Source organism: Fringilla coelebs (genome assembly GCF_963513975.1).
Source record: "Fringilla coelebs genome assembly, chromosome: 1".
Taxonomy (NCBI): domain Eukaryota; kingdom Metazoa; phylum Chordata; class Aves; order Passeriformes; family Fringillidae; genus Fringilla; species Fringilla coelebs.
Window position 1 is genome coordinate 109,229,079 of NC_140028.1, and position 14,613 is coordinate 109,243,691.

The window sequence follows — 14,613 nt, forward strand, 5'->3', positions numbered from 1 at the left end:
CTGCTCCCTCAGCTCTGCCACTGCTTCCCCTGTAGCTGAGTTAAAGTGCTCCCCAGCCTCTGTGAGGACCAAAATAAACACTGCTCTTCAACAATACTCACTGTTTATCTAATTTCCTATCCCCTGGCTGATCCCTGGCAGCAGGGCACTGCTGAGAAACCGTCTCAGGCTGCAGAAGCTCTGCAGAGGTCCCTTGCTTCTGGTCATAGGATCAAGACCATCCTGAGAGACATGGGTGCAAATTTCAGAACCGTTTCAGTGAGTTTTGCACTCGATTTTAACATGCAGGGGAGATGCAGGAGTCTGAGTCATACTGTCAGCTCATCTTTCCTAAATGCATGGAGTCATTTCTGAAACAGCTTCCATGCTCAAGAGACTTGGTCATGCCCTGAAACATGAAGCTATTCCCTGCTCCTTTAACTGTGCAGGCACCAAGGCTCCTGCATATCCACTCTGTCAGCCTCAGAGGGGCTTTGTCTCCCCAGTGCTGAGTTGAAACCACTGACAGCTTCACTTCTTTCTATAAATATACCAGCAACCACGGGGGTGAGCTGCCAGGGGTTTGGCAGGACTTAGCTTGGCCGCAGCAAACCACACGCTGCTGTGGTGAGGCCGTCCCTTCCAACTGGCTCACAGCCAGTCTGCCTGGTGGGGCAAAGAGAACAGCAAGTGGGGGGATGTTTCTGGGGGCAGGATGTGCCCAGGACATCTGGGTTCAGTCCCCTGTGCCTGCTTTGCTGTGGTGGCAGCACAAACACCCTGAGTGATGCCACCAGCCTGGCCAGTGCCCAGAGGGAGCAAGGGCAAGATCTTGTTCAAAATAATACCTCTATTGTCATTCGGAAAGACAGGTGATGTAGCCCTTGACATTGGCACAGACATCCAGCAGTAAGTCCATGGTTTTGGGTTTTCTTTATGAATATACCTGATTTTGATGTGATGGGCTAATATAAATCTTGTACTCTCATTACTTGCTGTTACCTCCAGGTATGCATGGAGCATCATTGAGAAAGCACTTTCCAAAACTATAATGCCCTAGGCAAAGGTGAGAGAGACCCTAGGGATTTTGGACTCTGCATTACCTCCTCCTGCCTTCCGTGATCTAAGTCTGATCTTTCCAAATACATTTTTCCACCAAAAAACACTGGTTTAAATTTGTAGGTTTACATGCTTCTCATTTGCAGCTAGTGGTGTCTGCTTCTAATTTAGTTTGTGGTATTGGTGTAGAAGCTGTAGGATTGGATGAGGGAACTGGCATTTTTTTAAATATCTTTGTCCTAAATACTGTTGTAAGGGGACCCAAGACCTCTGCAATATTCAGTCATGTTCTTATCAGCAGTGGTTTTATTGCCTTCTATTTCTGAGTCATATACTTATCACACTTTAAGTGGCCTGATTTTTGAAAGCCTCAGCATCACGTTTCTGCACCTTCAACTTCACTTTAAATTGGAAAATTCAATAACAAAGCATCCTAGAAAACTACTTGCTTTTGAAAAACTTATCCTCAGATTTCTGGGGGGAAGCCTCCATAAATTAAATCACCCAAATTGAAAAGCAATTTTTAGGTTTGCAGAATTCTGATGGGCCACAGAAACAGTCCAGCTGATCTGAGAGTAAATGACAGAAGAAAGAAGAAACACCGAAGAAAGGAATTTCCTCACCTTAAAGTCATCAAGGAAGAACTGAGGGACAGTGAGCATGTGGCATGACTCCACACTCACTCAGAAGCAGGGGAGGAAGGAAAAAAGGACTGGTTAGGTGGAAAAATGCACAGGTTTCAACAGGGTGGCTATTTGATAATAACATCTCCAAACTGTGCTGCCTTCTTTCCACAGCCATCGTGGTAGCCTCACTGCCAACCCAACGCCAGCAGCTGCTCCATGGTTTTCACAGGACCCTGCTTCTTCCCAGGGCTCACACCCCAGGATTTGAGCTAGCTGGTGCTGGGCAGAGCTCAAAGGGTTTAGCTTTTGCAGTCATTTATTACTAAAAGAGTCATGGTTGTTCAGAGAATTGTGCCCCAACCTGATTTACCTCCCTGCCTATCAAGGGCTGTAGGATTTAATCCAGCACCCTCCTGCTGAGCTTCTCCACTATGTCTGGCCTAAATCCATTTCTCAGACTCATACCTTCTCTCAAAGTGAAGAGCCTCAGACATGCAAAAATGTCCTTTTCCTACCGGCAGTCTGTTCCAGTCATTAGCCTTTCACTATTAAAAATGTTCATCTTATTCCTGTCTTGCATGTTTCTGGTTTGAATTTCCCTTCATCACTGTAAAAGATAGCTAATCCCGCTCAAATAATTAGCATGATTATGCTAAATGAAATCAGGTGTTACCAAATTATGCCTGCAACCCCTGAATCAAGCTCTGCTATGGTAAAATCATCCCTATTTTGTTCCTTCCCATCTGGAGGCTTTTTTAACACCTGAGGGTTGCATTAGCTTTTCTTGCAGTCCAGTTTCCTTTCAGATATGCCCCCACTGTTGAGACGTGGCCCGTGGTGTTTAACTCCCAAGCATGTCACTTTGGTTACATTTGGCTCCATTAGGGCCAGTGTGAATCATCCAGAAAGCCCCAGATTAATCAGATTGTCTGAATCACTCTCCATCCTGTAACCCTTCTATCACATACCCCTGGCAGCTCTCATTGCCAACGTGCTTTCAAAATAATGATGAAAACACCAAAGAGTTTTTGGCTTTCAACTTGTAATTTCCACAGACATTTTACAAGCAATATTCCCAGTTCATCAAGGCTTCCCCCATGGATGCCTCTCTTTTGAGATCTGATATCTAACTAGTCCAAATCCCATTGCAGTGGTTTGTTGGTCTTTCTTTAGGCTGGAGACATGTGTTAACCAAATAAGCATGCAGAGCAAGTCAGAGCTCCAACTCACCCACACAGCTCCCTTTTTCAACCTTGCAATCCCATCAGATGCCCAAACTAAAAATCCTCTTCTATAAAGCCACACAGATTGGCCTTAGCTGCGCTCTGCCCCTTAATAAATTCATTTTGCCTGAGTTAAAGGTTGGTTAGATAAGCTCTCTCACCTTGCGTCCCACTTTCAAAGATCTGCATGTAGAGGTGGAATAGGGAGAACATCTCCCCACTTCAGGACTGAATGAAAGTCTGACATTTAAGATTTAAAGTAACTACATTTGGGGAATGGACTTGCTTTTCACCCTGGCTATCTAACATGATCCCAGCCAGCTCCACAGGCCATTGCCTGTGAATGGAACCACCCTGCTCTGAAAAATAAACTAAGTGAATTACAGGAACTAGCAGGGCATAGGACTAACAACCAGGCCCCATTTCTGGTTAATGTACTAACCCTAACACCTAAGTTTTGGGTGGTGTATCATCTAAACCATGGGTAGAGGTGTCTGTGGCAGTCTAATGATTCTGTGGTAGCTGCTTGGCCAGGCTGGGTAAGTTTTACCCAGAGTGCTATCTCCTCCTAGTTCTCACCCAGTTCTGGTTATTTACTTTAATCTCTTTCTTTTGTGTATTAGAAGTGCCACCAGAGCTTCAACATTTCATCTGGAGGTGCCTGAGGTCATCCCTTGCTGTGTTCTTGCTGAGAATCACCAGCTGATAAGAAGCAGGTAGGTGTAGTTACAAATGCAAAAAAGCAAAAGCATTTATACTTGGGTTGGGTGATGACAGCTCAGATCTAAGGGTGAAAAAAGGATAAACACACACACCTGTAGGTTTCACAGGGGTTCTTGTGGTAGTGTGTTTTTATACTTTGGAATACTTTGAAGTAGTTTGGTTTTTGTATCACTGTAGTTTTCCCAAATAGTTTACCCCAGACTGTACCCCCTTTCCCTTTACCTATGTAATTCCTCTCCCTTGATGAGATCATCCCCAAATCTCCACCCTGGCCCTCTGTTAATCACTCAGCATCCCATCCCCTCCATCTAGAAGCTTCGGTCCAAGACGTTGAGTGATTGACAGAGGGCCAGGGTGGGGATTTGGAGGCTGTCTCAGTCTCCCTGGGAGCCTCTCAGGAGCCCCGGCCAGCCCCGGGTCGGCAGACAGCGGGGCAGCAGCCCCGGCACGGCCGACGGCGGGAGGGAGACGCTCTGTGTGCCCCAAGGGTGCCGAGGGCAGCCGGGCCGGTCACCTCTGCAGCAGGAGAGATGCCAGAGACACCGGTGGGAGAAAGGGGCCGACTCCGAGCAGGGGTAAATCCAAGGGTTTATTCAGGAGCCAGGGGAGCTCCTGCACCTCAGGGGGCCTCCTGCGAGAGCCCCGGGAGACTGCCAGGGTTACATTTATAGGGAGGTGGAAACCAAAAGTAGATTTTACATTTTACCAACCAATAGATGACCCTAAGGGATGGGTACTAAGGGATGGACATTTAGGACAGCGTATTAAACAAGTCTCAGGGGCTGACCCCTGGCCTCTGGCTGTCAGTCGATGTCTTGGACCGAAGCTTCTAGATGGAGGGAATGGGATGCTGAGTGATTGACAGAGGGCCAGGGTGGGGATTTGGGGGTGATCTCATCAAGGGAGAGGGATTACATAGGTAAAGGGAAAGGGGTACAATCTGGGGTAAACTATTTGGGAAAACTGCAGGGATACAAAAACCAAACTACTTCAAAGTATTCCAAAGTATAAAAACACACTACCACAGTTCTCACAAAGCCTACAGCTTCCCATCAGGCTATTCAGGGTGCACTGAAAACATGTTTTTCTAGCATGAGAAAAGTGTGTAAGCATCACTCAGAAATGCTGACTAAGGTGTGAAAATCTTTCTGAGGCTGAAATACTTTTATTAGCATATTGTGCAAATCTGAAGCATGACCTTCTAGCAGAGGTCTGGATTTGGTCATTGTTTTCACTTCTTTTAATTTGGTGGTAGGAGCGGCATCACAGGGAGGCAAACTGCTTGTAGATCTCCCTCTTTTTGGCAGTAAAGCCTGTAACATGGCACTTGGCTGAAGTGCCAGGGATGACACCTGGAAAGAATCTGACATATCTGATATCTAGGCATATAAACAGGGTTTGCTCTTATGTCACCCAGCCTGATGCCAGTGTAGTTTGAAGATTGAACTGCAACTTCTGTTCCGTCGAGGAGTTTGCAGACCTCTCGCAATTTCACTTCCCTCTGTATTTCATGGGGTAAACATGGTGGTTGGGTTGAGAAACAGGGGTCTAGGTCTTGCAGACTATGGTCTTTGAGGTAGCTATAAACATGATTGGGAGCAGAAGTGTTTGTGAAGAGTGGGGTGTAAAATCGATGGGGAAATCCAGAGAGAGAGAAAAGTGGTTGAGCAGTTCCATGAGAAGCAGAAGTGAATCTACTATTTCCTGTAGTCAGCAAGGGAAAATATCTGGTGGAGAAACCTCAAAGCCTTGCAGTCCTCCTGTGTCCTCTACACTCTTCAGTTCACTCTGTCCCTTTAGGCGAACATTTATTGTAAGCATAAAAGAGAAAATTGTGTTGAAGCTGATGGCGAGAAACCTGTAGCATGTGCTGCAGTGGACTTTGAGAGGCTGGCAGAGAATATATGACAGGAAAGGATGGAGGATGGTCACATCTAAATTTCTCTCTTTAAGGTGCAATATAATTTCAACATATAATCCCTATCTGGCATGGGCTGGGTATTGGGAGACCTTTGAAATTTGCAGCCCTTCTACTGAGTATCATCAGTTGAAACTGAGCAAAGTGGTATCAGAGGATCTAGTGCTGGTGGCATTGCCTGTGCAGCATGGGCGGTGGTGGAAGGATATGAGGGACTGCTGATAAATAAAATCCAGGAGACAGAGAGTGAATAAGCCACAGACTGCCAGCAGATTCAAACACCAATGTCATTTTGGACAGTGCAGTCCTTGATTTCCCCTGGACACGCAATACAGAATCTTACCCTTCCTGTTGCTGTAGGTACCACAGACCCCACAAGCACCCATCCAAGGGTAAAGGAAATAATTTGCTGCTGTAGAAATAAATGATCCTCATCAGCAAGCTAGAGGAGATTACTTGACTGAAAAGGTATTTCAGGAAATTTCCCAGCACAAGCAATGTTTCTGTTTACTTCACTAAGGCCGGGAGTTTCCCCTGTACATCTGTGTAAATGTTCTCCAGTGAAGAAGGTGGCCATTCCCACACCCAACTCTCTCTCCAGGCAACGTCCAGTTCAGAAGTCTGTGCAGAATTTTTCCAGACCTGAGGGCTAACCCCTGGTGGGAGCTGCATTTCCTTATATGTGTGACATCCTGAGTCCAACAGAGCACAGTGACTTCTATGGACACATATGGAAATTCTCCAGGCCAACAAGCTGCCTTTCTCGATGTGAATTAAGGGAGCAAGCATGTTAGAAACCAGCATATCTAGAGATTCTTAGAGAGGAGAGTAAAGCAATGTGCATTCCCTCTCTCCAGAGCAGGGATTTCACACAGCACAGACAGTCAAGGCAAGCACCACTGAACAGCTCTCTCTGGATGATGGCATAATTAGCGAAGATGTTTAGGGGATATGAGCAAACTTCAATCAGTTTTTTCCTCTTTGTCTGATGAGACTTCTGGTTGTCATACCAGGAAAGACATGTCTGAAACAGGAGCTGACTTGGCAGAGAAGAAGTTGGAACACTTTGCAGAAACAGCACGATCTCTGTCTGGCATTGCCACAGAGTCACAAGGAGAGGATGGGATTTCTGGATGTCTTTTGTCCAAATCCATGCACACAGCAGGGCCAGCTAAGTTTCAAGTACTTCCAGGGATTAGATCCCACGACCTCTTTGGAGCCTTGTGCTGGTGTTTAACCACCATCATGGCAAAAATTTATTTTCAATATATTAAGTAATGATTTCCCATGGCTATTGCTATTTATTCCCCTGAGGAAAGTTGTCTGCTTCACCGTTACACCTTCTCCCTAAAAACCTCTTGAGACATCTCTTGTTGAGGCTGACCAAATCCTTCTCATCCCCATGTGCTCCTTCCCCAGTCAGTCTCTTCTGCAGCCCTCAGCCACTGCTGCATGAGTGAAGAACCAGCTGTGGAGCACATGAGCCCACAGAGAAAGGCGTAGGCTCTGGGTGCACAGATGGGTGCAGTAACAGCCTGGTGGCAAAGAAGCTGGGAGGGCTGACAGTGACACATATTCAGCACAGGAGACCTGGTACCCTGCTGCTTTTTCTACTCTCAGAAAGAAAGAAATCAGGATGGGATGGCAGAAAATGATGGGTTATTGAGATTATATATGAGGTCTCCTGCTCATATCTGCATCACTCAACAGGGCAGATAAAGAGATGGCAAAGAGATGTCACCAGTAGAAAAGAAGTATCTTGTTTGCAATTGCTGTCAGCTTCTGCCCCAGCACCTGAGCTTTTGCAGCTTGTAGCCCTTTAACTCTGCTTGCATCAGATACCTCCTCTCCAGAGGCTGGAGAATTGAAGCCACTGTTATCCCTGGGCTGACAGGCAGGGGCTGCACAGACTCTGAATGCAGACTCAGCTCCCAGTTCAAGCGCGTAAGTACTGCAAGAGCTGCTCTGCCTATGGGCGTGCCTGCCTGCTGCAAACAGCTTTCCCCACACTGTGCCCATGCCCCAGAGCATGGGCACAGCGTGCTGAGACAGCCTTTCTAGCACACTTTTCCTGTGCAAACCACAAAGATGTTTTCAAGAGTCTGTAGGACTAATCATTAGGGTTTGAACATTCAGGTTAAAAAATGTTTTAAAATGGAGAGCCTGCATTTCCAACTAGCACAAAAAATACGCTCTTTAAGATATTGCTACAAAATAAGAGGCCAGAATTTCACAGCCAACACCACAAACGATGCTCTGGCAATGAGGCATTAGGGGAAAATGTCAGAATGGTCACAGTAGCTACTCATGGGGAAGATTGTTGTTGTTACCACCATGTCATAGAAAACTGTCTCACAGCTGAGGATATCTTTATTTCATGTTTAATCTTGCATGGCTTATTTGAAACAGAAGGTATAAAAACTATTGCTGTTGGTGAAATGTGGATTCTAATCACTTAGCTATAAGTGTCAGGAGTCAGGGTAGCTATACACCATCAGCGCCTACTACTGAGCAGTGTGTCCATGCTCACCTTACATTCAGGAAAAGAAGTTTCATCAGTGTGGTCAGCAGTCTGGAAAGCAGTCTGTTTTGTCTTAAAGCAGATTTGGCCTCACCTGCATTGGATGAAGTTGCACTGCTCTTAGTTGGCTGTACTGATTATATCTCCCACTAACAGGAGGTGTAAACATAGACAGCCTGTGGTCACTGAACTGAGTCCCTTCTATACAGGCAGCGGGGGGTTCCTGTAAGAAGATGTGGCCAAGGGGTAGTTATTAGTCACAGTTTGGTTATCACTGATCTTTTCTTTCAGTCTCAGCTTTAAAAGGCTGGTTTGGCCATGTTATCACTTCCCTGGGCTTCTGGACAGTGTATCACACTCATTCTCTTTCAGCTCCTACAGCAAGACCAAGTAATGGATGCTTCCAAGCTCTTTACCCAAGCAGGGAACAAACCAAATACAGCAACATCTGCACTCCTTTAGGACTTTTTATTCCATGCAAACAGAAATCTTTGCAGAGACTTGAACACCACCCAAAGGAGAGCAGATGAAATGACAGGTGCTCTGAGATTTTGGGTAGGCAGACCAGTGAGCCCAGAGGTCACACACCTGCACGCCATGGTCTCTTTGGATTCAGCCAAGGTGACGTCCTATCTCCAGCCTCACAGCTAGAGCAGGAGCAGTCATGAGATGGTTTGTTACTCAAGGAAAAGAATCAATACATTTTCCCTTTTTTTGATCATAGGGTGATTTTTAGAAAAGCCTCATCAAAGACAGGCTTGCTGCCAGCATTGTCTCAGTGCAGACTTGCTCCTCCCTTATCAGCAAGCATCAGCTCAGGCCTGGCCAAACTGGGTGCCTTGTACCCTTCCACCCAGGGTTTGTGAAAGGGGAAGACGGGGCTGTTGGGGCTGTTGGGGTGTTGGGGTGTTGACAGGCACCGAATCTGCTCAACACCTACTTGTGAACTATCGTTTCCTGCCAAGCACTGCCCACAGACCAGCAGAGCACCTTCGTGGTGCTGCCCTGCACCGCACACACAGCTCAGCCAGATCTCAGCTCGCTGCTGCTCTTGCTGCACTACAATAAGTAGGGGCTTATGTGACAGCCCTTGAAAATCTCATTAATTTTTTTCTTACTCTAAAGAGTTAATTTTCAGTGAAGTACATGTAACAGCAGAGTCTGGGCTTTCGTCATACATAACTACCTCAGTTCCACAGTAATACAAACCTCACTAAAATAAATAGTGACAAAATCCCAAAGCATGCTTGGTGCAGTCTTTCAGTATTTACCACAGCACATTTAAGATTGCTCTAATGTTATTTTCTTTACTCTTTCCATTTCACCTCTAGCCAACAAATTCAGCATGACAGAAGCGTACGCAGAAGTCACAACTGAATACGTTTACGATGAACATGCTTTCTTCTGCAACAAAACTGACATCCAAGAGTTTGGGAAAATATTTCTGCCGTTATTTTACATCATGGTGTTTGCTCTTGGCCTCACAGGGAATCTAATGGTGGTTTTTGCCGTTGTGAAAGGCAATAAAAAAAGCATCACTGACATCTATCTCCTGAACTTGGCTATCTCTGACCTTCTGTTTGTGATCTCCCTCCCGTTCTGGGCGTCCAACACCGTCCGTGGATGGACCCTTGGGACTACTGCATGCACAGCTGTTTCCTCCCTGTATTACATTGGTTTCTTTGGGGGGATGTTCTTTATCACTGTTATCAGCATTGACAGGTACTTGGCCATTGTTCGGGCAACTTATTCTCTGAGATCCAGAACAGTAAGACACGGCTTTCTTGTAAGCTGTGGAGTGTGGGCAATAGCGGTGCTAGTGTCGGTGCCACAATTTGTGTTCACCCAGCTCATAGAAAATGACTGCATTGCTGTCTTCCCAGAGAAGCTGGGGAGCATCTGGCCAGTGTTCTGCAATATGGAGCTGAACACCATTGGCTTTTTCATCCCGGTCTGTATCATATTCTATTGCTACTGTGGGATCATCAAAACCCTCCTGTCCTGCAAAAATCAGAAAAAAGCCCGAGCCATAAAACTGATATTGGTTGTGGTGGTGGTTTTTTTTCTGTTTTGGTCCCCCTACAATGTACTGATTTTTCTAGATACTTTAAATCACTATAAGTTATTCACAGATTGCAACCAAATTAAGTCACTGGACTACGCAATGCACCTGACTGAAACCATTGCATTCAGTCACTGTTGTCTCAATCCTGTTATCTATGCCTTTGCTGGGGAAAAATTCAGGAAATACCTTTATCATGTCTGCTTGAAGTACTGTCCATTCCCGTGTTTCTGTGGGCCCTGCAGTCACTACCAGGTCTCCCATTCAGTTAGTTATGCAGAAAGTGTGGTGTACAGCAACGCAACCCAGAACACCAGCGACCAGGACGTCTCTGTCTTCGTCTAAAAGGGTCTCAGAAGGAGAAATGTGTCAATTTGTGTCTCCTGCAGGGATAGCAGCCACTGAGGGGTTGCATTCACCCATATGAAGAGCCTTAAAGGCTGCACTGAATTACTGATGTGCCTCTAGTTAAGCATTAAATATTCTAAAACAGCAAAGTTTTCAAAAACAAAAGAAATACAACATGTCAGTGTTGGACATGGAATGGAATCAAGAGTATGGAAAAGTAGAAACAAAAGGAGCGCTCTGTGCCTAGGAAAGGAAGAGGGTAGGGAACCTTTTGAACAGTTCCACCACTGGAACTTCTGCATGTGTCAGTGTATGTGCATGTCATACTGATGTACATAGACTTAAACTCATTTTTAATAAGGGAAGAGAAATCTCTTTAATGAATGGTGACTAACTTTTAGGAGAGGAGAATATTTTTTATAGTAAAGGGGTGTATTTTTGATGCTATATATCCATAAGGAAGTGACTTTGTGGTTATTGATGGCAACAAATGTTTTAACTGTGCTTTCATATGTAATAAAATCCTACTGTTTAAAAAAAGAGAGTAATTTCTGAATATATGTTTAGTGTCACCTGTTCACTCTGTGTTTATAGCATGCAATAATCAGAGCAAGGATCTCTAATTCATCCTTTAGGGTGGATACCAGTGGGTGTATCTCCTGATTTCCATGGGCTTGGCCTCAGCCAAAGGCCAGAGCTCAGTGGAGCCCTTCCCAGAGCACATCCCCAGGGGCTCTGACCAGTGGACATCAGCAGCCTGGATCAATGGTAACTAGAAGTATGGGTTTGGATATCCCTGTGTTTGGTGCAAATACAGCACAATCAAGCTGGGCACGGTCAGTCCCTGCCTCTCACCCATGCCCTGCTTGCCACATGTTGTAAACACCAGCCATGACTACACTATCACAGACAATAGCTCTGGGGACAAAATAATCACTTGCCCATTCTCCTTACCACAACCTTCCTCAAGCTTTGGGGCCTCTCCCACCACAGCTGATTTCCCCAGGGAAAACTGCAGTTGTACCCAGACTTAATGCATCCCAGAGGACACATTTCCCATGTGCACTGCACAGCCTCCAAACATCCTTGTTACTCCTGCAGTAACAATGCACTGGGGATGCAAAATGTCCATCAGAAAACTGAGTCCTTTACCTGGGCATCCCTGCCACCATCTGCTGCAAAAGCAAAGGAGAATTTGTTGGCACTGTGGACTAGAGTTAGGTGAATGGAAAAAGGACTGTTGCCAATAATGGAGCTGAGATCACCTTACAAGGAAAAATCAAGGACCAATCCTACAAAACAAGTCCATGACAGTGGAACCCTATTTCTGTACACTGATGGAACTGCTAATATGCCAAATCTGAAGAAACACTCTCACTTTTCAACTAACACAAAAAAGTTGCTTCAAACAGTCAGGGGGAGGAGTAAGGCCTTTCTTTGTGGACCTTAGTACCACCTTGTTTCCTAGGAAATGTGGAGGAGAGTGTGTGCATTGAGCAATTTTCCCATAATTACAGAAATATTCCATTTTTTGCTACTGAACATTCATCACAATCTGCAGTAAAAAACCCCATCTGAACCCAATGTTTTCCTAAAGCTATTTGTATTTGGTGGAAATACATTCTCTATGCTCAATTTTGTAATTTTCAGTTATAAGCAGGCTTCCAGACTCCAGACTTGTTGTCTAAGATTAAGTGTAGCATGAGTGTCACTTGAAATTAAATCCTTTTTCAAAATTCAGTCTGCCTAATCAAGTGATATAAGGCAACTTTGTTTGTCACTCCCTCCAAGAGAGTGGTATTTTAAGAAATGGTATTTTTACAAAGTTTTTTAAAGAAATGCCAAGATGTGCAGAAAGAAAGAGGAAGGTTCTGAGACTAAACAAGAAGTTATCAGCCTGAAGTCAGCCTGAAGACGGTGGATTGCCAAACTGAGCAATGCAATCACGCTTGCTTTATTTAACTTCCCTTTGATTTTTCAGTCAATGGTGAGTTACTGAGTGGGAAAAGGAAAAGGCACCTTTAAATATGATCCATGTGCTGTCTGCAGAATGAAAGGTGGAAGCCCAGAGCTGTTGATGGCAGCTCTCCAGGAAAGGAGAGGTTTTTGTTCCTTTGACCCAGTGGTTCCCCAAGCCATCCTACCCATCAGCAGCACAATGCATCCCTCTCCTTCCAGATGCATCTCCCTCTGGCAGGGCAGACTTGCTACTGCGAGTCAGACTGCCTTGAGAGCCCTGGGTCCTCTGCAAGCTGTCAAAAACCTTCACTTCCAAGTCAAAGGGCCCCTCCTGAAATCCTGCACTCCTGTCTTCTCTGCCACACTGTGCAATGGAATACTTCCAAGGATTGCCAGCATAACATTGTCAAGTTTTATGCCATGCATTTGCAAGTTATTATGTCTGCCATTTATTTTCATGGTTTTGTAGCTCAATATGTGAGCATTTGTATGAGATTAAAAACTTTAGAGGATTTTTAGGCATTTGGCTCCACCACAAACTGCTAGTTTTGCAGGTTCCTCCTCATAAGAGTAGCAGTAAATCTTTGAAAACCCAAGTGAAAACCAAAATCACCATTTTAATTTTGTTTGTATTAACAGGAAGAGTATTAGTGGAATTGTTCCTTAAAAACTTCAGCCTCCATGGGACATACCTGTGCTCTGAGAGCAGCAAGTAGCAAACTTTACCAGGTCTGGGTTCAGCTGCAAGCTGAGACAGGCATCGCTGCCCTTTGCTGCCCTGCGCTGTTCAAGCCTGACAGAAAGCCCATTGATGTCTCTTTAAGAGCTGGACTTTCAGTTAATTGTCGCCTTTATTTAAAGACACAACTTCTCTTTCAAAACCTCTGCAGCAGGAAACTGGTGTTTTCTAACTGCCTGGTTAGTTTATGACCTGCACAGCTTTTCTGTATAGAGCACTAATGATACATTTATCCTTAGATTGATCAACACATCCCTGATGACCAGCAATATCCAGTTCTTCCCCATTACCCATGAGAAAGTAAACCACTCTCTCAGTAGGGGATAAAACCTTTTCACCTGCTATAAATTAAGGACAGACTCTTGCTTACTTAGCAGGTGACAATTTACACATGGAAATGCACACACACTTGTATCTTTCCATTGAATAGAATTTAGATGTGCAAAAAGAAGATGAGGAAATCTCTGGGTTTGGGAGGTGGGTGTTGGGCTTTGGGGTTTTGAGGTTGATGAGCTATCTTTGCATCCTAATTTTTCATTTTTATCAACTTTTTTTTTTTACTGTTTGAGAGTCACACTGACACTTACTATAAATCTTTTCCCAGCTGGGTTAAGTTTGAGGAACTAATAAAACCTGAATCCAAATGTCCTTGGCAGGTTCATGACTATATTTCATGTTCTGCTTAAAAACAGAATAAACAAGACCTATATTTAGCTGAACTGCTTGCAGTGAGATACGAGGACATCAGTATTTTTTTAGGTGCCACTGTGAATGCACCTGATTCAAATATTACAACACAGTTCCAAAACAATAGGATTTACCTTTTTGTTTTTGTTTCTTGGGTTTTTTTAATAAAAAACTTGTACAAAAAGCTTAGAAGTGCAGCCAGTCAAAGCATCACATTGGCCTAGGAAATTGCTCAGCAGTGAAAGCTGACTCCAACACTGGCATCAGAAGGACCAGTCACTACCCACATATTTCCTTTGGATTCAGCATTTGGTGGGAGTGGATTTGAAGTCCTGGCCCAGGATAGTCTGAAATTTTAATTATGTTCTTCACAGAGAAACTGTTAATGAATTAATGGGTTATGGGTTAAATTCTGTAATTTCCATTTTGTCTCTATAACCTTTGTGGGATCCCTCATTGAGATCTTGTGAGTGATATAAGGCTCTTATCTTAGCAGGACAATGAAGGAACAAGTCTGATCCATGCAAATCCCAAGTCCTGCTATCATTAAAAAACAAATGAGAATTTTTCAAAGAAAATCTGAAGTTGCACCATCTCTACCCACTGTTGCTTTTCCAGGTCCCATCTGGTAATGTCTTTCCTCTGTAGTTATAGCCCAAGCATGATGCATATTTGCCAAAGGCCATTAACACACCACTTCTAAAACAGACACTAAATGAAATTATTTCTATATTAAGTATTAAGAACATACCTAGTCCTGCTCAAACTT

General features: G+C 44.5%; 1 protein-coding gene across 1 annotated transcript; it reads left to right on the plus strand.

The window, feature by feature from the left end:
- Positions 1 to 9,394: 9,394 nt before the first annotated feature.
- On the plus strand, positions 9,395 to 10,456 carry LOC311151582 (CX3C chemokine receptor 1-like; the record flags this gene model as incomplete). Its single annotated transcript, XM_084202140.1, has 1 exon — positions 9,395 to 10,456. One exon carries the CDS (start codon positions 9,395 to 9,397, stop codon positions 10,454 to 10,456), a length of 1,062 nt encoding a protein of 353 aa, XP_084058266.1.
- Between the last annotated feature and the right edge of the window lie 4,157 nt (positions 10,457 to 14,613).